Genomic DNA, 22,673 nt, shown 5'->3' with positions numbered 1-22,673 from the left:
TTCACCTCTCCTAGCTCCTTCCCCTGCTCATGGGGGCCTGGGGGCTCATAGGGGGATATTCCAGCTAGATACTGTAATACCCACGTGCGGGTAAATACTGTTAAATACTGTAAGGTCTCTGAGAGGTGGAGGGGAGCATGGCCCACGAGTGGCCCCCACCTCCAGCCCCAGCAGCCCCCGACTGTAGAAGATATGTACAAAGTTATATCAAGAATTGTTTTGGCACTCGGATCTCCATCGGGGCTCAGTCTGGAGATTAGAGGTGGGGGCAGCAGCTATAGGAGGTGGGAGGAGGGTGTGGAGGAAATGGGGTCTGCCCTTCACCCTGGAGATGACGAGGGCATGGAAAAAGTCACCCCAGTGCCCAAGCTCCAGCCTCCTGTTGGGTGGAAGGGCTGGGGCGGGAAATTCAGTGCAAGGTACCTCGAAGGCTATTGCTTTCTAGGGATTTTCACATTTTGATTTGGGGGTGGCTCTCTAGCGGGGGCAGGAAAAGGGGCCTCCCAGGCTTTAGGGGGTAGGAATTGTCTCTGTGGCTTTTCTTCCCTCCTTTTTAAAGGAGAGAGATGAGGAGGCCAGATTCCCCCAAAGCCATGGAGAGAGGTCTGGAAGACCTAGGAGGGGGGCAGATGGGGGAGAGGGTGGGCATGGGGTGCCTCTCCCCCAGAGATGCTGATGATGGAACCAGAGCACAGAGGGCCCTGTTTTGGATTGGAGGAGGCGGAGGTCTCCAAGGAGGAGGGGCAGGTGGAGGAGGGTAGAGCTGGGTCTCAGCTGACCTAGTCTAAACGGTTGTCAGGACCTGACTCTCAGTCCATTGGCGGGTCCTTAGAGCTGACTGCAGCCACCGTGCTAAGCAAGTCACTCCTGTAACAACTGTCTGGGCTACCTGGCTCCATTAGAATATTCTAGCTTCTCAGTGTTCAAGGTGAGTGCACCAAAAATTCTGATCCATCAGACATCATCAAAGTATGCCAGCAGGCTGAGAGCCACCAGGGCAGTCCAAACCACCAGAGCTCGTGAAGCCTTGAGCTCGTGAAGCCTTGGGGCCCAAGAGACCCTATCGTGGCTCCACGAACTACACAGGGCCACGCTGGCCTGACAGGGCAGCTGCACTTATGGCTCACCAGAGTCAACCAAACAAAGCCACACAGATACAGGCACGCAGAGAGGGCACGGGTGGGATGGGGGTCTTCAGCAATGAGTTTCACTAGGTCCATCTCCCACCTCTCCCTGCCAGGGGAATTCATAGCCTTGGGGTGTCTGGATGGAGATGACCCTGACAGTATTCTGTTTTGTTTTTACTCCTTAGAATCCTCCAGAGTGGATCCAAGTCCCACCCTTTATTCTCTTCCTAGGAAGATTCCCCCAGTCCAACACCCACCAAAGAGGAGTGTGGGTGGAGAAGGAGCATCAGGGACTAGCTATTGTCCAAAACAGGAAGTACATGCTGCATCCCAATGACATCACAGGAAGTGACCTTGAGACTCCATAGGAAGTCCATACCCCCTGATATCACTGAAGTGACCTTCAAGAAAGGGCTCATCGAGACCTCATAAGTACTTGTCTCTCATCATCACAGGAAATGACTTCTGGGGAACTGCTTCCTGTGACATCATATGGAGTGCCCAGAAAGTACTTGACTCAGCAACAATACAACAGGGACCCTTCTTTCCATTACTCAAGGAAAAGCCACAAAGATGGCACAGCAAGGTTTTCCAGCCTCTCGTAAGCTCACAGGACCAAGCTGAACCCCAGAGCTGACCTCCTTCCCCAGCAGCATCCCTGAGCCCCGTCAACCTGACAACCAAAGGGTAAAAATCCCACCCAGAAGGGGCAACTCCAGTGGGGACACAGTAGCTGAGGAAGTCTGGGACCTCTGGGGTCCCTGCTCCAAGTGCCCCATTTTGGCTCAGACACCTTGGCCACCTCTACTCCCATCACTTCCCTGGGATCTAGAACTGAAAGTGGAGAGGCAGGCTGTTGTGTTTTGGGGAGGCCCCTCATTCCAAGTGACCCAGAGGCACCCTCCCCTCCTCCCAGATGGAAACAAAAAGTTATAAAGGGGGGATCCTTACCAAACAAATAAAATAAAAAGAAAAGAAAAAAGAAAAAGGGAGAAAAAAGAAAAAAAGGAGGGAAAGAAAGAGAAAATAACGCTTTGTTTTCTATTAAAATCAACAAAATGCAATATATACAGATATCACACAGACCTGGGCCCTGGGAGAGGAGGGTCAGGCCCAGTCAAGCACAGGGAGGGGAGGGGTCAGCTCAGGGCTGGGGAGGGGGCTCAGGAGCCCCCTCCCCAGCCATCGCTCAATCCTGCCTATGACTACCAGAGGGGAGGGTGCAGTCAGGCCTACCCCAGCCCCATCCCATGAGGAGCAGGACTAACCAAGCTGAGGTCAGGAGTTGGGGGAGACGGAGGGAAGGAGGAGAAGGTGGAGGAGGGAGAAGGGTGGGCGCACACACCACAGGCCTCATCCCACTTTCTGGGGGTTTGAGGCCCTCACCCCCTGCTCGTAGGTGACCCGCTGGCTGATGAGGTATTGAGCGGCTTGCGTGGCCGCGGGGCTGCCCGTGATGGTGACCCGCCGGTTCCGCGTGCCTGGCAGGAACTCGCCCTTCTTGGAGATCTGGATGCGGGCGCCTGTCAGCCTCCTGGTACTCCACCAACGTCTTGCCCCCCTTGCCCAGGATGGCTCCCACCAGGTTCTCAGGCACCGCAATCTCCACCAGCTCCTTGGCACTCTCAGCGGCTAACTTCTCTGCGGTCAGGAAGCCCCCAGCCGCCCCTGCCGCGGCCGCCGCGGCCACCAGCGGGCCACCTCCTCCACCGGCCCCACCGCCTGCCCCGGCCCCGAGGTAGCCATTGGCCGCCGCGGCCAATGCAAAGGACCCCAGGGATCCGGGTGGCGGCGGCGGCGGCGGGGCGGCCCCTCCGGCTGGCCCGGCCCCGGCNCCCAGGGAGTTGGTGTTGTAGCCGTAACTGGCCAGCGTGTTAAGCGCCGTGCTGATGGCCAGCAGGTCGGTGCCTGAGAAGGCGGGCAGCGCGGCGGGAAAGGCTCCCACGCCCGCCAGCCCCGCGGGCCCCAGCAGGCCGGAGGCGGCGGCGGCGGAGGCGGCGGCCGCAGCCGGCAGCACGTCGGCCGGGCTGGCGTAGGGCGAGCCGGTGGGGTTGGAGTTGGCCACGGGACCAGCCACATTGGCGTAGCTGATGTTGAGGCAGCTGCTGCTCTGGGGGTCTTCCTGTACCTTCTGCACGATGGCGCTCACAGCCTTGTGCACCTGCTCGGGTTCGCCGCTGACCGTCACCACGCGCTCCTGCAGGTTGATGCCCTCGGGCTTCTGCGACAGCTGCACCCACGCACCCGACTGTTCCATGACCGCTTTCACGGTGGCGCCCCCCTTGCCGATGATCAGGCCCGCAGTGCTGTTGGGGACGATCAGCTTGGCCTGTGACGGGAAAAGAGGGAGGGTCTTCATGGTGGCACTGGAGACCGAGGAGTCTCCTCCTTCCTAGCATTCCTTTCTAGTGTCTAAGATCAAGCCCACACTCCTGCCTTTATCCCCGCTGTGGTGCTGGTAATCAGCCTCGGTTCTCCCTAACCCAAACCCAGCAAGCCCCCTTAATAGGTACCAAGACGGGCCCACTAGCTGTTAAAAATACTGAAAGATTTCCTAATGGTTGGTAAATGAATAACTGGTATTCCAGGTTCTCTCAGTAGCCCCTCGGCCACCCTGTCCCATGTCCCTGGGGCCCCAGGTACCTCCCCTATTTATGCACCTAAAAGCTTAATGGCTGACCAGTGGGGGGGCCTGCCAGGATGGGCACCAGCTTGCACCAGGACCCCACCTTCTGTTGTTGAGCACTCTGATTGATGCCTAGTAAAAGCTTCGAGTCTCGATTTACAGATGAGTCACTTGAAGCTTCAGAAGTAAAGGGACATGCCCCAAGGTCACCCAGATAGTGAAGGAGCTGAGGTCCAGCCTCCCAGCTTCCTGTGTTCTCCACTCTATGACACAGTCTCCTCACTTAACCTCTTTGTTGTTCTGGACTGAACTGTGTCTTCCCCTCCCCCTGCAAATTCTTATGTCAAAATTGGAACCCACAGTACTTGAGAATGTGACTGTTTTGGAGACAGCGTTTTTAAAGAGATAATGAAGTTAAACGAGATCGTAAGGGTGGTCCCTCATTCACTGACTGGTGTCTTTAGAAGAAGACCAGGACACAAACACACAAACCATGCCTAGTCTTTGGTATTTCATTATGGCAGCCCTAGCTTGCAAACTCAGTGGTTTTATCTGTAAAATTAAGGTAACATAAAGCCTTAGGTCTGAGAAGGCAGTGAGTTCCAAAGCAGGCCTCTCATTTGAAGATAGTGGCTCCTTTTTCAGCTGCAGGGCAGCTCACCCATCAGCTGCCTGCATATCCCAGCAGCTGCAAATCTGGTCAACCTTGATTCCAGTGGGGATATTTTAGAACCCAGAATCCCTTTCACATCTCCAAGAGCACAGCTTTCTTCTTCCTTCCCTCCCTCCCTTTCTTTTTTTCTTTGGCTGGGGATAGTAACCAGGCCCTCCAGCATGCTGGGCAAGCGTTCTACCACCCAGCTACATCCCCAGCAACCTCAAAGAGCATTTCTGCCTACAGATTTCTCCTTCTCAAAAATCCTTCCCATGTCCCCTTAGATTTGTGGATTCTCCACCCCCCACAACCACTACTAGAGCTCACACCCCTGCCTCCCCTTTCCACCCCCAAGCCAGTTATGGAGGAGGATTGGGCAATTTGTGAGGGGCAGTCTTGGTTTGTGAGGACTGGGGGCAGATGTGGACATTGAATGGGCAGGGCCCTCAGTGTCTACAGCCCACAGCTGAAGGCCATTTTCCCACAGGGGAGAACTGTCCTAGGTCCTGTTGCACATTCATGCTGGTGAAATGCCAGAGTTTATAAATCTCTGGGTCCTGAACAGAACTCCGTGATACATCCTAAGTATTTTTGAGCTATGGAAATCGTCAGTAAATCAAGGGGAGATTGCTTTGTTCTGAACTTTTCCAGTGGCCGGCCATTGTGTTACAAAACCCTGACATCAGTAGGAATGCCACTGTTGTCATTTAAGTCTCCAGGACTCCACGCCACGTCACTTTGCCTCAGTAGCTGCACCACTCAGCTATGTCTAGGTGTGAGCTGAGACTATTTTATAATGTCTTCTACTGCAGTCCCTGTTGAATATTTACAAATTAAAGTTCATCTGATTTTATAACAAATAACCTTTGTTTTATTTCTCCTGTATTTAAAAAGATCTCATGGGATAAATAAAATGTGTGGTATATACATGCAATGGAATATTATTTGGCAATAAATTCAAATAAAGTACTGATACAATACATACCGCAGCAGGATAAATCTAGAAAACATTATGCAAAGTGAAAGGAGCTAGTCACAAAAGGCCACATAGGATTCTAATCACAAGAATGTCCAGAACTTTGCAAACCCACAGAGACAAAAGGTAGATTCTTGGTTGCCAAGGGATGGGAGAGAGGGGCTGGGGGTGATTGCTAACAGGAACAGGGTTTCTTTTGGGGATGATGGAAACATTCTGGAATTAGATGGTAGTGATGGTTGACCATATAGTCTATGATGCCATTTACATGTGTCCAGAATAGGCAAATCTACAAACACAGAAAGTAGATTAGTGGTGGCATGAGGACAGAGAAGGGTTAGCTGGAGAGCAGGGAGGTTGAGGGGTGACAGTTTAGGAAGGTTTCTTTTTGGCTTGGGAGGCAATTTGGTGGTAGAGCATTCACCTAGCACATGCAAGACTCTGGTTTTGATTCCTCAAAAATTTTTCTTTTGGAGGTTTGGAAAATGCTTTAAAATTAATTGTGGTAATGGCTCCACAACTCTGTGACTATAACAAAAGCCATTGGGCTGTACCCATCAAATTGGTGAGTTGTAGGTATGTGAATTATGTCTCAGTAAAACGGCTGACAATCTTATGGGTGAATAACAATTATGTACTGTATATTTCAAAAAACTGGGAGAGGGCTGGGGCTGTAGCTTAGTGACAGAGTGCTTGCCTAGCATGTGTAAGGCACTGGGTTTGATCCTCAGCACAGCATTAAAATAAATAAATAAAATAAAGGCGGTGTGTCCACCTACAACTAAAGAAATATTTTTATTTTTATTTTATTATTTATTTATTTATTTTTTTAACTTTTTGGCGGACACAACATCTTTGTTTGTATGTGGTGCTGAGGATCGAACCCGGGCCGCACGCATGCCAGGCAAGCGTGCTACCGCTTGAGCCACATCCCCAGCCCAAGAAATATTTTTAAAAAGCTGGGAGAAAGGACTTTGAATAGGAAAAGATGTTTAAGGAGATAGATATGTTTAAACTGACTATAAATAGTATATAATGTATACATGTACATGGCATCCCATTAATATGTACAATTCTTAAGTTTTTATGCATTAGTTTAAAAGAAATTGAATAAAAATCACATGAATATAGATGTTTTATATGCATGGTTTAGTGAAGTTCCTTTACTACTCTCTCCTTTTCTACATCTGTAAAATGGGCATATGATTCCTGATTCATAGTTGTGACAGGCATTCAGTGAGATATGGGTGACCTGCTCCAAGGTAATCATTCAGTCAATGTTAACTGTTTTGCTATTTTCTCAACAGAGCGAGGTCCCAATTGTAGTTGGTACTTCTAACTGTGTGACCTTAGGCAAATACTTTCACCTTTCTGTGCCTCAGTTTCCTCATGTCCAACAGTGGCATAACCTCAGCTGCCCTGTATAATTAATTAGGGACTATAAAGTGACTTTTCAATGCCTGGCAAATGGGAAGCCCCGAGAAAGTGGCAGATGCCTTTATGATAGACCCTGAATTGTAGTATCATAGCATCTTAGAGAGAGCTGCAGGCACAGACCATAGAATCTTGTAATCCCAGAATGCTAGAATGGTAGAATCTTAGAATATAAGCCTAGAATCTTGAAATAACAGAGTCATAGAACTTCAGGAGGTTTAAAGGCAGGAGGAACACAGAGACTATCTTCTCTGATGATCTGCAATTCCAAGGAAAATTACAAACACTAACAGCAGCAGCAGAAAACACAGGGCTTAGAATTTGCTAGGAACTTTTCTAACTTTTTTGAATAGTAATTTACTTAGATTGCACAATGAACCTATAAGGTTTGTTATAATTCTATTATTATCACATTTTCTAGATTGGGAAATGGAGTAACAAAGAGGTTAAGTAAATTGTGCAAGGTGACACAGGAGTGAGTAGTAGAGTCAGGATCTGATCCCAGGTCTCATTCCCAGAAATTCTGATCCAGCGGTTCTGGGGTGGGGCTTTGGAGTCTGAATGCTAAGCTACATATTAGCCAGGGCTGAGAACAACTTGTTCAGCCCAGAGGTGGTAAACTGGTGGTCCTAAGGCCACAGCCAGACTATAGCCATATTTTCTTTGACTTTCATAGTGTTTTAAAAATTGAGCCAACCTTTTTAAAACAGTAGATTTTAGAGATTTGTGGCTTCTTTTGAAAAGTTTGGAGGACATAGAAACACTGTCCATATTCCCAAAGGACAAGAATGGACAGGGTGGAATTGAGCAGTGACTGCTCCCTCTTCAGAGGGCCCATGGTCCTTAATCTTTTATGTTCCTTTTCTTGGAGGCATTTCAGTTTATAATCCCTGGTGTGACCCAGATGCTACACTGTAAAGAAAGAGAAACCGAGACCTGCAGAAGGGCAGGGGGCCCTGAGTAACATAGCAGGTCCAAAGCAGAAAAGGAGGAGACATTATCTTCTGACTAAAAAATCCCATAGGCATAACAACAGCTAAGGATTTTTTTTTTTTTTTGGGGGGAGAACTTTCTATGCTGTAGGCATACATGCCAAGTACTTTTCAAACATCAATGAACATTAACCACCACCCTTAAGTAGGCACCATAATGAATCTCATTTTACAAATGAGAAAAACAAGGCATGGAGAAATCAAGTCTTGCCCAAGGTCAGGAAGTAAGAAAGAGTAGGACTCAGTTTGACATCTAACTCCAGAGTCTGAGCCTTCAGTCATTCTCTCTCTCATTCTTTGGAACCCTCGAATAACAAGGCAGAGGATAAATCCTGGTTCTGTAACCTCTTGACTCTGCTGTGTGAGTTCCTGTGGATTAGGGGGAGGCGCTAGAAGGCTGAGGCACAGATGGTGCTGACCCCATTTTCCCTGCAACATCCACAAACTCTCGATGAACCCTGAGTCCCTTGTGGCCACGATCGAGGCGGAGGAAAGAGGCAATCCTCTCGCCTGTGTAAGCTGTGGGTAGCAAGCTGTGCTCTGCTGGTAGGAAGGGATTCAGGAGAGGCCTGGCAAGGCGTGAGGAGCAGAGCCGCTTCAGCACCAAGGACAGCGGCCGCGCTCCCTGCCCCAAGCCCTCAGTTCTTTTTGGGGAGCGATCTACCCGGCAGCGCTCCTCCAAGGTTCTCGGTCCCCCATGTCCCCACGAACTTGCTGGAACTCAGGTTCATGGTCTCCCCCATCTCAGGTAATGTCAGGACCCAAGAATCCCAGCTGCCTGGCCTCAGTCTTTACTTTCTAGGCGGACTTGAAGGAACTCCCGACAGCCGCCTGTCCGCCAGCGCAGGGCTCCTCTCTCCTTTCGCATTAGGTGCGCACGTACGTGGGAGTGAGGGGGGCAGAGAAAACGGGGAGCGCGCAGCCAGCCCCGTGCTCCTCCTCCCCTGGCCCACTACGGGTCAGGACCGCAACTCAGGGCTTCACTGGGAGCCCACCTGTCCAGGGGAACCGTCGTCATGGCAACCAGAGAGTCTCGGGAAGCGATTGGCCCGCTCCCTGCCACGCCCCTACCGCTGCCCGGTAACTGAGGCAACGGAGGGGCGTTGCCCTCCCCGCTCCCAGCCCTTCCTGGAGAGGGCTGAGTAGGACAGGGACCCGCCCCCTCTCTCGCTAACGAAGCACCAAGTCGGCCCCCATAATGGTAATTATCAGGGAGGGAAAATAAGAGGCCATGTCTAAATTTTTTTGGAATGGGCTGTCACTGAGGTCACTTCCGGTGAGTACAGGAAGTCGGAGGCAGGTTGCTCAGAGAGACAATGGGATGAGGTGGGAGAGGAGGATCTAGAGAATCTCAGGAAGGGTGGATGAGTGGGAGGGTCCCCGCCAAATTCTCCCTAGGCCTTCACTCCTTCAGCATCAAGCCCGCTCCAAGTGGTCTGAATTCCTTTCTAGACTAGTAGTGCTGACTCCCTCATAATATGAACCACTGGCATGTGTTTGGTAAACTTTTTTTTTTTTTTTTTTTAAATGGGAATTGTCCCAATGGTTCGAACTCTCGTGCAGGCATCTGGGAGGAATGTTGCCTCCTGAACCTCACCAGCTTTACAGCAGCCCACTCTGCCCCAGCTGACCTGCTTGGCTCTGTCGGGGTTCATCGTGGTTTGGGGTTGAAGGATGTTGACCACCTCAGGCTTGGTCATCGCTTGAGGGATTTCTCGGACCTTCTCGGCAATAAAGCTGTGCACAGCATTCAAGGCCTCTGCTGTGCCCTGTACTAGGCATACCCGCTCTGTGGTTCCTGTTGAGCAAGGGAGAGAGAGGGCACACTCATCAGACAGGAATGGGGACATTCCTGAGAGACAGGCCCCATTTAACGGACGGGAAAACTGAGGTCCAGGGAGCGGACCTGTTTCTAGGCCACACAGTGAATCTGGGCAAGCTGGAATGGGTACTCAGGCCACGATGGGTAACTGGGAAAATGAATGGAATCCTTGTTTTATAATCTACACTTTATCTCCCTCCCCTAAAACAACTCCGGGGAATGGAAGAATGATGCTTAAGTGCTCCAGGATGCCCACAGCAGCCCTGGGCAGGGGAGACAGGGCTCAGCTGCCTCTTCCCAGTTCTTGCGGGCTCCCCGGTTGCTTTGGCAACCATTCACTCACTGGCCCCCTCCTTCTAGAAGCGGAGCACTCAGGCCTGCAGCGGTTGCCACAGTAACTGGAACCCCCTTATCGGTCTGGCTGGCCAGGTCCTCAGCCCACCCCCAGGGGGATGAGGGACGAGGCCCCGTTGCCATGGCAACCCCTGAAAGCCTGCAGCGCAGGCCTCTGGGCTTTTGGAGAGGATGGGGAAGGGCTGGGGGATGGGGGAGGCAGAAGAGAGGCCTGAGTGCCTGCCTGGACCCACCAGATGGAGGGCTGAGGGGTGGGGGAGGGCAGGGGTGTGGATAGGGAAGAGCCCGATGGGTCAAAGGCAACTCTTGGAGCCGTGGAGCCTGAGGGGCTGGGAAAGGGGAGTGGGGTGCTGTGTTTGCTGGATACCCTCCAGGTTTCGGGCTGCGGTTCTGACCTGGGCACCCTCCTCACTTCTGTGTGTGTGTTCTGGGTAGGGCACAGGAAAAAGAAGCTGGGTGGTGTTGGGGTATATGTGTGTGGGAGAGAGACTCTGGGTGACGTTGTGACTGTGTGTGTACCTGTGAGGCTGCCTGGGGTGGGTGGTGTGTGTGCTTGTGTGTACTTGGGCTGGGCAGGCTAGATCACCTGAATCGGTGTTTGTGTGTATAAGAGAAAGAACAGGAGTGGCTGCGATGGAAACGGCCTATGCGACACAGTGACTCCTTCCGGTAACAAGGCCTGGGTGCACCCCTGTGCGTAGGAAAGATTTTGGTGTCGAGTGGTGACCTGTACACTATTTGTAAGACTGAGCTGAGTGTGTGTGAGAGAAACAAGGAATGTCACAAAGCGGCACTGAGGCTGTTGACGGGTGTGCCCTTCATTGGTGGTGGGTGTGTCTGCATCTGTAAAAGCAAGAGAAACATGTCCCCACCTCCAGTGTTCACAGACTATCTGGATGACTGGTGTGTGGTTTGTGTCTCTGTGCACATGACCCTCTGACTGGCGTGTGTGATCATGGGGAGAGAGAAAGACAGAGAGGGGCTGACTCAGGTGAGACTGTTGGGATGGCAGGTGTGCTTGTGACATGCGTGTGTCCCAGTGTGTATTACAGCTGGACAAAGAAGACTGTCTGTGACCGGGCTGTGTGAGCATGTGACCATCACAGTGAGGCCGGTGTTTGATGGGTGAAGGGAGGATGTGTCCATCTCCCCAGGGTTGTGGGCTCTGTCTGAAGGACTGGGTTTCCCTGGATTTGGAAAAGGTCTTGAAGGTATGCCAGGTTCTGTGTGTGCCTGTGTCTGGGACACTTGGCAGCGAGTGCCACTGTCTGTCCAGCACTTCTGTGCAGGGTGCTGGTGCTGCGACCCTGACCTCTCGCTTGCTATTGCTCAGCCTGGCATGCTGACCTTGCCATGTGCCCAGGTGTCACTGCCTGAGGGTCACTTGTGTGGCTGAAAGCCCCCACCCGCTTTGGGGCACAATCCTCACCCTTGCTCCCTCCACCCCAGAACAATAGCTTGGTCTGAGCCAGGGTGAGTCAGCGCAGGCTGCCTCCGTCTGGGTGTAAATAGGAAAGGGTGTGGGTTGGGCTGGAACCGGGATGGAGCAGGGGACAGAGGGGAGGGGGAAGCCCCAGGAGGCCCCAGGGAGAGCCTGGCTGCAGTGGCCAGGCTTCCTTCCAATTCTATGAGTCTGTGACCTCCTGTCCCCTGTAGTCCTTAACCTGGGGTCTGAGGGGTTTTTCAGGAGACCCAGTAAAACTCTGAAAAAGCGTCCATAGTAACAGCTGGTGATTATATAAGGCTAAGCACCAGGTACCATTTTAAGCCCTTGCATATATTTATCCACTTAAAATACAAGATGGGCAGTTTTATTGCCCCCAATTTCCTGCTGAGGACACTGAGGCACAGAAAGGGTTTGGATCTTGTCCAAGTTCACTCGGAACAATTAGGTTTTTAACCCAGATATCTAGTTTTAGAGTCTATAGAGTCTTAACCACTCTGCTCCCCGCTGCTGATTTTGGGGTTCATGAGTGAGTAGCTCTAAGTGTATGGGTTGGGGGCAATAAATGACTGTAGTTTTGTTTTTGTTTTTAATGTTAAGAAAGAATATGTGTGAATTTAAGGAGGCACTTATGACTTTGTACTTTGACGCAAGTACGTTATAAATTAATAAAAACTGTGAAGACAATCAGCAGCACGAGTCATGCTTTTCCCCTGGAACTTAATCCAGAGCTACAGACGGGTGCTCAGAAGCTGTTCTCATCTGGGAAGTCTGGCTGGGGAGCAGTCTGCGAGGCCTTGGGCAGACACTTGCTTATTTCTAGGTCTTGGTTTCTCCAAGAGTGGGAAGGATTGAACCTGGAGCTTTGGGATCCATTATCGAGAAGGGGATGCCCTTTGTGTGTTCTTCCAGACATAGCGCAGGGTTTTGGGGTGAGTGTGTGTGTGTGTGGGTGTGTGTGTGAACCTGTGAGGCCCAGAGGACCCTCTCAGCTTTCCCACTGTCGTTTGTCACCTGCTCTCTAGGCCTCAGCCACAGTGAGCAACAAATGACTTCTCAGCCTTTAAACGTGCGACTTCTTCTTCCTGGAGTGTCCTTCTCTGCTCTTTCCCTAGTTCACAGCTCACTTATTTGTCTGGACTTCCTTTCCTGACCTCCCTGGGCTTCCCCATTCCAGTCCTGGACACTCTGGGCTGTCACGTGTGGCCTTTGTCTCCTGACTAGGCATGAGGTCCAAGAGACAAAGGCTGGGACCCTCAGTCTCACTGTGCCCCATCTCTGTCCAGCCCAGGGCTGGCATAGAAAGGTGCTCAGAGGATGTTTGCTGAACGAACCAATGAAAGGATGTCACCCAGGAATGGAGGGAAATATGCTCTTTGTCTCATGCAGTAGCATTTGCACTTCCTGTGTTCCTGTGGACCCTGGAAAATGCTTGAGACTGTAGGGAGCCGTGCCCTGCATCTCCGAGGCAGGAGCTGGCACAGGCTGTGTGATTTGGATGTTCCAGCTCAGGAGTGGGGACCGGCTGCTTGTCCAGGGGCTGGGGAGAGACCTGGTTCATGTTGCCATCTGTGTAGTGTCTGGTCTCAGAGAACCAAGGCCTGTCCCATTTTCTGGGTTTCTTAGCAGCCTGGCTTGTGGGGCAGATCATTGAGCTGGGAGTGGATGACATCGTGGCACAGAATGCAATCCAGGGCCAGGAACCAAGTGTCCTCGGATGACTATCCTAAGCAGAAGTCTTATCGACATCTTGTGGGCTAGAGAGGCGCAGGGAAACTGGGCCAGGGCGGAAGAGAAAACGGGATGCTGTGCCTGGGCCACTAGATTTTTCTCTAAACTCTTTGCCAAAGGTGCTTAGTGACATGGGAGGGAGGGATGCAGGGAGGGGCAGGAGAAAGAGGGGGGGCAGGAGAAAGAGAGGGAGAGCAGGAGAGAGTGGGGGTGAGGAGAGAGAGAGAGAGAGAGAGAGAGAGAGAGAGAAATGAATGTATCCTAACCCTGCGTTCCATCTCTGGTGTTTGACCTAAAAAACTCCAAGGGGATTAAGAATGAACCAGAACCAGCGCTGGACCACAGATATAATTTGGGGGCCTTCCCTGGATTCCTAGATATTGAAGCTCAGACACTGGCCTTGGGAGGGAGATATGGAGAAATACTGAGGGGGGTTAGAGAAAGCAGAGGAACCTTTAAAAACAAAGGGTTGTGGACACTGAGATGGAGACAGAGTGGAGTAGAGAAGGGGCTGGGTGGGAGGGAGGAGAGAACAGAGTGTAGGAGCTGAGACTCAGGAGAAAGAAACATAAAGGGAGAGGTGGCAAGAGGGAGCAGAAGCCAGCGAGGGGACGAGGGGACGGGCAGAGAGGACCCCATGGCAGGTGTTGCTAAGCGTCGCCGAGTGGATGAATGCAGAGTTCAGAGAAGGGAGGAAGAAAGGGGGCGACCCTGAGGGGTGGAGGGAAAGGAAAAGGGGGGAGGTGGGAGAGGGAAAGGGGCAGGCAGAAGGGATGCAGCCTCAGAGGACAGGAGAGGGGACAGAGAGACAGAGAGGCACACGGAGGGGCAGGAGGAGGCAGAGAGGGGCGGAGGGGAAGGAGAGAAGCTGGAACAGTAGGAGGAAGGGGCACATCAGGAGCCATGGAGGGGAGAGTCGTGAGATGGAGATGGGCAAGATGGGGTGACAAATCCAAAGGGAAAGAGTGGGGGTACAGTAACACGGACGCCTGGCCCCGAGCCCGGAGGGACACCCTGGCACCTGCCTCCCTCCCCACCCTAGCTCCTCCAACTGACCCGAGGGGGCAGGTGTGTGGGAAGGGACACATCTGCCAGCACATCATGCAAATGAGTCCATGAATATGCAGCAGGCCTATTGTCTGGCCCTGCCCCCACCCCCATCTGCTCAGGCCAGGCTGCTTGGGCTGGGGGCAGCTCTGCTCCCTTAGGGGGAGGAAGGGGAGGCCCCCCATCACTCTCCCAGCCCCTAGGGGAGCCCTTCTTCCTCATCCAGGGCCCAGGTGGAAGGGAAGGAGGAAGAGAGGGAGGCCCAGGGCAGAGACTGGGCCAGGGCTCACCAGGGTAGAAGTCTTTGGACTTGGACAGTTTGATGGTGGCTCCCGTCTCCTTCTGCAGCTGCACGATGGTCTGCCCGCCCTTGCCAATGATGGAGCCAGCTGCGTAGCTGGGGATGAGCACCTTCAGGAAGTATTCACCTTCCTCTGCAGGAGCACACAGGGTAGAGGGGAGTCATTCCCGGGAGGCCCCAGCATGGGTGGCTGGGGAAATCACAGTGACACAGGAGCAATACCATGAAAGGAGCGGGGAAGAAGAGAACACCCAGCCCGAGCTCCATTCACCCATCCATTCATTCATTCATTTATTCAAGAAATCGAGCCTAAGCTCTGGCTACTCTGTGCTTGGCACCAGTTTGGGGAAACAGCCCCTGATTTTGCGGGCACATAAGGCTGAAAGAATTTCAGTGATTCAGCCGAGAGCACATAGAGCTACACTCTTCAGGAGGGGGAGACAGACTCTATTTCATGTCACATGGTTGTAAGTACTGAGAGTCCAAGAGGCAGGGAAAGGGGACGGGAGGGTGTAGCGGCTGTGATGTCAGATACGGAGGCCAGGAAAGCCCTTCCCAGGAGCGTGCCACTCCTTATCCATCACTCGCTGCCACAGCACCTGCGACGCACTAGGCTCTGTTCCAAGTCCCTTACAAATACCAGTCCTTCTGATTTTTACCCTGGTTTTATGGGGGAAGCGTTATTTAGAGATCCATTCTACAGATGAGGAAACAAAGGTGAAGATGTTGCTGAAGCTCAGAGAGAGGAGGGGGCGGGGCTCAGGTCTGGACTCAACCTGGCCCTGGAGTCTGTGTTGGGAACCATCAGGCTCTAGAGGAAGGGACAGGACCATGTGGCTATGTGGCAGGTGAGCAAGTTGCAAAGGCCCTGGGGTGGCACAGTGTGTGGATGTTGGAAAGGAGCAAGGAGGGCTGAGTCTGGCTGGGGGGCAGATGGGTTCATGGGAGGAGCGAGAGCAGGGGGCTGCTAGGGGGGGTTGAAGCTCTGGACTGCATCTGGGGCTCTCCAAGTGAGATGGGGGCCTTGGAGGGATGTGAGAAGCAAAGAATGAGCTCCATTTCTACACAAGAGGAAACCGAGGCACAGAGGGGCACAGAGAAGTGAGGGCACCAGCCCCAGGGTACCGAGACAGTTGCCAGGTTGTTTCCAATCCAACTCGGTTCTGCTGTGGCTCACCCTTGCCTCACACCCTCCCCTGGTGGTAGCTAAAGACCCACAGTTCCATGTCAGCCTGAAAGATCTAGAAGTGGTGCCAGTGGTTGGGGCTTTGGTCTTTCTTTCTTATAGACCAACTGGCTACACCTACCACACTTTTTTAAATGCAGCCTCCAAGCGAGTCCTAACCTCTCTTACCATCTAACCAAACTGTTGCCCCTTGTGCTCCCAGGGTAGAAATTCTGGAGCCCTCTCAGTAGAAGACACTATATTTTGGCTCCTCCCACTTTTCCCACTTCATTTCCTCATCTCCCTCTACAGGAACCAGACTCACTGTCCTTTTTGTTTCTCAAATGTTCACTGCTCCCTCCCACCCCAGGGCCTTTGCACTTTCTCTCCCAGCATTCCCATCTCCCTTTTGTCCTTTAGGACTCCACTCAAATATTGCTTCTTGGAAGATTTCCTTGAACCTTGAGAATGAGAAAGACCCCTGTTTTATGTCTTCTGAGCAATTTATCACAGAGGTCCACAGTGGACCACATGGATAGAGCTCAAATGAACACTGGGAAAAGGAAGGGGGTCAGGCCACTCTGCTTTTTAAAACTTAAGGCCTCAAACAATTCCCTAAAAAAAACCGAAAAAAAAACCAAACTTTTTCTTTTAAGCAGAAAAAGCCCATTTTCAGTGGTTCACATGAAATCCCAATATAGGGCCTGGGGTCTGGCTCCGTGGCAGAGACCTAGCCTACCTGAGTTCCATCCCCAGAAAGAGGAAGAGGAAGAAGAAAAGAGGAGGAGGAGGAGGAGAACTCTAAAGAAGGGCCAAGGGTGGAAGCTGGCGCCTGTTCCCTTAAGAGTGAAGGTTGGGGTTCCCTGACTGGTCAGGATGGGGCTGTGGGGAGTGGGGCTGGATGTGGACCTGCAGGGTAGGGAGGGGTCCGGAATAAAGGGGTTTCCCTGAGCCCAGGGCAATCCTCTTTGAAAACTGCCTCATCAGAAAGTTAAGCCCATTAGGAGATCTACCCCCAGGGTGCCTCCCCATCCATCATCCTGACCCCCCCCATCACTTTCTCCCCAGGGCTCACAGAGGTGTCCCCTCTTCCCCACCCCTACACCTGTCACAGGAGGCTCAGAAAGATGGGGAGGGAGTTCTCAGCAATACTTGGGACCCCTTCACGTTCTCTCCCCTTCCTTCCCCCCACTTCTCCTTGAGGGTGAAAGGCATTCATCTGCTCTGAAGAGAACTGGGACTCCCTCTCCCCATTCTCCGCTTCCTCTCTCATTTTCCCTGAGTTTTGTCTGAGAATGTCCATATGAAATGGCAGACATTCCCCTAGACCAACTGTGGATTTTGTCACTGATGGCTGTGTGGCTGCCGGCAAGTTTCCTCACCTCTTTGGGCCTCAGTTTCCCCATCCATAAAATGGAGAACGTGATCACTGCTCAGGGCCATGGTGATTCACCAAGCTATGAAATGGAAAGTACTCAGGATGATCCGGGGCACACAGAGGCTTGGGAAATGTCAGATATCATTATTATCATTATTATTATTATCCACTTCATGAACACAAGCAAAATATTATCACAGTGTTCAGTGCAGTGTGACCTATCAATGGGGAAACTACTGGAAGGCTTGGGGCTTTTGTTGAGAGGTAGAGGAAGAGGGGATACCCCACTTCTTTCATCACCGATCCCCCTAGGGGGCTGCCCCAGGCTTCACCTGCTTCTTGGAGGAGAAATGTCCTCTCGCAGATAAAATGGACATCCTGTCCCTACTCTCCTTCCTAGACACCTTTCTGGGTCCTTTCTTTCTCATGCCAGTCTGCTATGGAGAGGGATGAGCTGAGACCTTCTGCCTGCAGAAACTCAGAACTCCAAGTCCCAGAGTCCCCACAGTGGACATCAGTCTACTTCTGGTCCTTTTTAGAATCTTCCGTACATCCTTCCTGTTTGGGGGTGTTTCCCGCATGTGCATCCCACCTCTGCTGGGGAGAGGCCAAGCCTCTATTTCCCAGCCTTCCTTGTAGCAAGGGCAGAGACATGACCTCAGCTGAACTCGGAGTCCCCAGACGTCACTGGCTCCTATCCTGTTGCAACAACCGAGTCTGAACTTTCTCCGCCTGTGAGAAAGTTCTTCCTTCTGCAGAGGCAGAATCTAGTTGCCAGAACTCCACCCCACCCACTCCCAGCCCTCTCTTAGCTTCCCTCTTGGGGTCCAGACAGCTCCTTTGACCCCCTGACAGTGACTGGCAACCTGAAGATGACAACTGCATCTGCCCAGATGGGCCTGTCTCCCTTTCTCCGCAATCTGGAGCACTTTTACCTTGGAAGGAGGCTGGGCCTTCTTTCCCCTTCAAGTCACTGATTCTCTGGCCTCCTCCTCCCCTGTGTGACTACGTCCCTTTGGGATGCTTCTGGAGGCCTCCAAAAAACCCACCAGTACTCCTCTCCACCCGCAAATAATGTCTTTCCACCCAAGAGATTTGGGGTGTCTCAGTGTGGATGTCATAGAGTTGACCCTGTGGGGGACTTGGATCTGTGTGGAGATCACTAAGGACAAAAGTGGAGCCCAAGACCTGAGTGTCGTGAAGGAGTTGTTTCTGGTGGCAATACATCTGGAGGGAACCAAAGTTGGAGTGCTGTTTTAGGTGCCCGCTGTTGCTTGAGGGCTGGGAATGGGAGAGTTGGCCTGTTCTACTGTTAGGAAGAGGCTGGGATGTGAGGCTGGCGTTGTCATTGGGAGCATGTGGGGATGTCACTGGTGAAAGACAGAGATGGCAAGGGTGTGGTGCGGGAGTGGAGAGTCTCTCTGTAAAGGCTGATGTGCTTGTCTGTGTGCAAAATGCAGAACAACTGGACCGCGCTTCTGTAGGGATGGGGAGCAGAAAGGTGGGACGGTGGCTGGAGCTGCGGCTGTCACCGACAGAGAGGAGGGTGCAGGGGTGCGATTTCCTTGGGGTGAATCTCTAATCAATGGCAGAAAAAAAAAGAATATTATCCCATTCTTGGTGGCACTGATGGCAACAACGAAGATGACTATTGTATCCGGAACAACTACCACCGGCCAGGCTGCGTGCCCTGCCCTGGATGTACACTATCTCACTGAACACACTCAACCACCAGAGAGGTCAATCTTCCTGTCCCCATCTTCCCCACAGGGAAACCGAGGCTCAGAACCACAAAATAACTTGTCTGAGGGTCCCTTGCCAAGCACCTGACAGCCACAGAGTTGAACACTGAAAGGGCTCATTCGAGGGCCCTGCCCTGGTGACACTGTCTTTGTGTTAAAGAGTATGAAAGGTAGGACCTGGCTGCTGTAGGCTGTGTCTGGAGTAAAAGAAATGAGTATTTTTTTTTCCTTCTGTATTTTGGTGGCCAAGGGAGCAAAAGAGGTTGGAATATAGTCAGGTCATGGGGACAACTGTAGTTGCAGTTTAGGAGTTATGATATGTACTTTGGGGACACTCTTTATTATTGTCCCACCAGACAGGGGTCCTTTATTTCTCAGATGACTCCCCGGCCAGGCCAGGTTTCCACTCAACCTCTTGGCCAAGCCCTCTTGCCCTGATGCCTCCCCTTTCTTCCCAACAGTGTCTGTCAACCAGACTAGTGCTAGGAAGTCAGAATAGTCACCATCTCCTCTGTTCCTCGCATCCGCTCTCAGGAACAAGCAGGAGGGACAGGCTGGTAGTGAGGGCAAGAGCTGGCTCTATCCAGTCTGCCACTACTTGCTGTGACACCCTAGAAAAGCTCCTCACCACCGTGAGCCTCAGTTTCCCTATCTGAACACACGGTTCGCTATAGTGTGTAACCACACCACGGAGCCGGCCTGCTGAATTCAAATCACAGCTCTGCTTCTTATCGACAGACATGGGCAAGGAACTTGACCTTTCTGGGCCTCAGTTTTTCATCTGTAATATGGGTAATAGAATAGAATTGCTGTAAGGATTAAATGATCTGTGTTAAGCATATTCCATAATACTTCCTGGCACATTTTAACAGCATTACTATAATTTAGCCATTGTTGTAATTTATTATTATTATTATTATCAACATCATCATCAGCACATTATAAAGCACTGGGAGAATTAAATGAAATTCCATGTAAAGCATTAAACAAGAATATTGATAACTATTACTACATCATCACTAGGGTTACAGTGAGATCCCCATTTGGCAGATGGGGACACTGAACCTTGGAAAAGAGGACGGGTTGACCCAGCCTCCCTGTTATGAAGGTCCATTATTGAAAGGAGTCTTTGGTTTTGAGGTCAAAGCCCTAGACCCTCGCTTGCCCTGCTCTTGAGTATTTCCATCCCTTTTCATCTCCTGGCCTCAGTTTCCCCAAGGGTGCCCTGGAGAGGGAACTGGAGGACACCTGGAAGAGATGGTCCCTATAGGCTCATCCTAGTTTCACCACGGGCAAGACAGGCAGGCCAGCCCAGCGGGCAAGTACGTGTGCCCTGGAACCAGCATCCCAGGGCTTAGGAGCTGTGTGACCTCGGGCAAGTGGTTGCATTTTGCTGAACCTCAGTTTCCTCATCTGTGAAAAAGCAGTTCAAAGCATGTCTCCCGAGGGTTCTTTTGTTTGTTGTTTGTTTTTTCAGTGCTGTGGGTTGAACCCGGGGCCTAGCACAGCCTAGCCTCTACCACTGAGCCACATTCCCAGCTCCCAAGGGTTCTGTTGAGAAGTTCACCATGTCTCAGAGCCTGCCTCACAGTAGGGGCCATGCAGGTGAAGGTGACAGTCTTTAGCAGCAGCATTGTTACAGTCTGCCGTGAGCCATCAGATTTGGAGCATCTCAGCCCCTTTAAGACAATGGTGGAAGCCCCCACCCCAAGGAAGAGAGCTCGTCAGCCAGGCTGGCTCAGGGACCTAGGAGGTCCCTGATCCTCTCCGGGACTGGGAATGGCAGTGGGGCAGGAAGAAGGGAAGGAAGTTGGCGGGGACACATTCATGTGTGTGCTGGGGGTGGGGGTGCAGGAAGAAGGACAGGAAACTCCCTCCTACCCTTCCCCCAACTTCCCTTTCCTCCAATTTCTGCTGGACACCCTCCCAGGCATCCAGGGGGGTCCCTGATCCTGCCCTACCTGGATGGACCGGCTGGTATTCATCTAGGGAAGGAGGTGGGAGGCCCTCGCCCCACCCACCCGGAGCCAGGCAAAGGGAAGGGTGCACTCTGCCGGAGGCCATCCCTTTCCCATCCGGAGGAAAAGGCCAGAGGAAGTGGAGATTTTGGCCAAGGTGACCGCGGGGTGGGGCTTGTCTGCTCAGGGGTCTCCCTCCTTCCAGGGAGCTGGAGTGCTGGGCTGAGAACCCCGAAAGCCCTGCACCCCCACCAGCAAGGCAAGTGCTTGGTCCCCAGCTTGGCTTCTCTGGTCCACCACACATTTACACGGTCACACACAGAAAGGGCCCTTCTTGTGTCACAGACACACCTCTGTGACATCAAACCTTTTTACCTTACACACACACGCATACACATGCTGTCCCTTGTCACACACACAGAATCACTCCACATCTCTGGTGTCATACACCAGCCTTTTCACACACACCCTTCCCTTGTTGCACATTCACACACCTTGCCCCCCAGGGTGTTATACACACCTCCCCTGGTCCTGGTTCCTGGGGGACAGTCCTCCCCTTTCTTCCTTACACACCCTCGTGCGTTTCACCCACAAGCCCAGCCCCTCCCTTCTCATACACCCACCTTCCCCTGTCGCACACACCCCCTCTGATGTCACTGTTGCACACCTCCATGTGTCAGACCCAGCCACAGCCTCTCTGGAGTCACACCCACACCCTTTTCTTGTCACATCCCCTCACCAGCTTCTGGTCCCACCCGCCCCGTGCATGCTTGTATCACACACACAGAAACCCATTCCTTGATCCACGCAGCCTCTCCTGGCTCATGCCCAGGGCCATCCCATTTCATGTCCCCCACACACCCCCTTGCATGTCACACACACCCTCTCACTCATGTGTCACGGTCCACCACAGCCCCTCTGGGGTGACAAGCATGCACTGTCCACTGTCACATGTGCTCCTTGAGGGTCTCAAACGTGGAGCCCAGTCCTTCTTATTTAGTCCTGTTTCTTACACACACACACACACACACACACACACACACCTTCTATCCTGTCATGATCCCTAATGTCACATATCCAGGCCTTGCAGGGCCCACACAGACCCACACACACACACACCTGTCCTAGACTCACATTCTCCCACCCAGCTTTACACACCCGCCCTTTCCTCTATGTCACCCAACACACCCACCTCGCCTGTACCCACGCACAATCCCCACTGTGGCCCACACATCCCTCCCTTCGGGACAACCCTTGCTCAGGACATCCCCAGGGAGCGAGGCTGGGAAGCTCCGGCCGGGTCCGTAGGCCTCCTTTACTCCTTCCCCTCCCCCAGCCAAGACACGCAAGCCGGGGAACACCCCTGCCCTGAAAGGGTCACATCACACACCCCTCAAGGACACGCAGACACCCTCCCAGAGGAACCCATGCCCCCCATCCTCCGCGCCCCCCCAAGGACACTCGCCACCCCCTCCCCCCAACCCCTCTCATCGAAGACAAAGCTCCCTGCCCGGCCGCGGCGAGAGGAGGAGGGGGTCCGGCCTCCTCCCCAGCTCCCCCTGCCCCCGCCACGGGAGGGGCGCCCCTCCCTCCCCAGAGCCCGTGCACCTGCCAGGGGAGGGGGAGGCCGAGAAAGGCGAGGCCCCCGCCCGCGCCCCGCGGAGCGCAGCCCTTCCTCACCTCCCGTGTTGCTGCGCTTGGTGCAGACCACCTCGGGGGGCGTTTCGAGGGGCCTCTTGCGGGAATCCGGGGCCTCGGGCTCCATGGGGGGGGCCTGGGGCGGCGGCTGCTGCTGCTGCGGCGGCTGCGGCGGCGGCGGCGGCGGCTGCTGTGGCGGCGGCGACGGCTGCTGGGGAGGCTGGGGTTGCGGCGGCGGCGGCGGGGCGGGGCGGCGGCGGCTGCGGGCCGCGGAGGCCGTGAA

General features: G+C 52.9%; 1 protein-coding gene across 1 annotated transcript; it reads right to left on the bottom strand.

The window, feature by feature from the left end:
• Nucleotides 1-2,344: 2,344 nt before the first annotated feature.
• On the bottom strand, nucleotides 2,345-22,633 carry Nova2 (NOVA alternative splicing regulator 2). The gene is given in 5 exon segments (XM_015496673.2): nucleotides 2,345-2,657; nucleotides 2,659-3,456; nucleotides 9,442-9,608; nucleotides 14,499-14,642; nucleotides 22,433-22,633. Coding segments are annotated over 5 exon segments (1,371 nt in total). The 5' UTR covers nucleotides 22,518-22,633; the 3' UTR covers nucleotides 2,345-2,480.
• Between the last annotated feature and the right edge of the window lie 40 nt (nucleotides 22,634-22,673).

This window comes from Marmota marmota, unplaced genomic scaffold, assembly GCF_001458135.2.
Source record: "Marmota marmota marmota unplaced genomic scaffold, marMar, whole genome shotgun sequence".
Taxonomy (NCBI): Eukaryota; Metazoa; Chordata; class Mammalia; order Rodentia; family Sciuridae; genus Marmota; species Marmota marmota.
The sequence above is the reverse complement of the archived record's forward strand: the minus strand, read 5'-3'. Positions and strand labels throughout refer to the sequence as shown.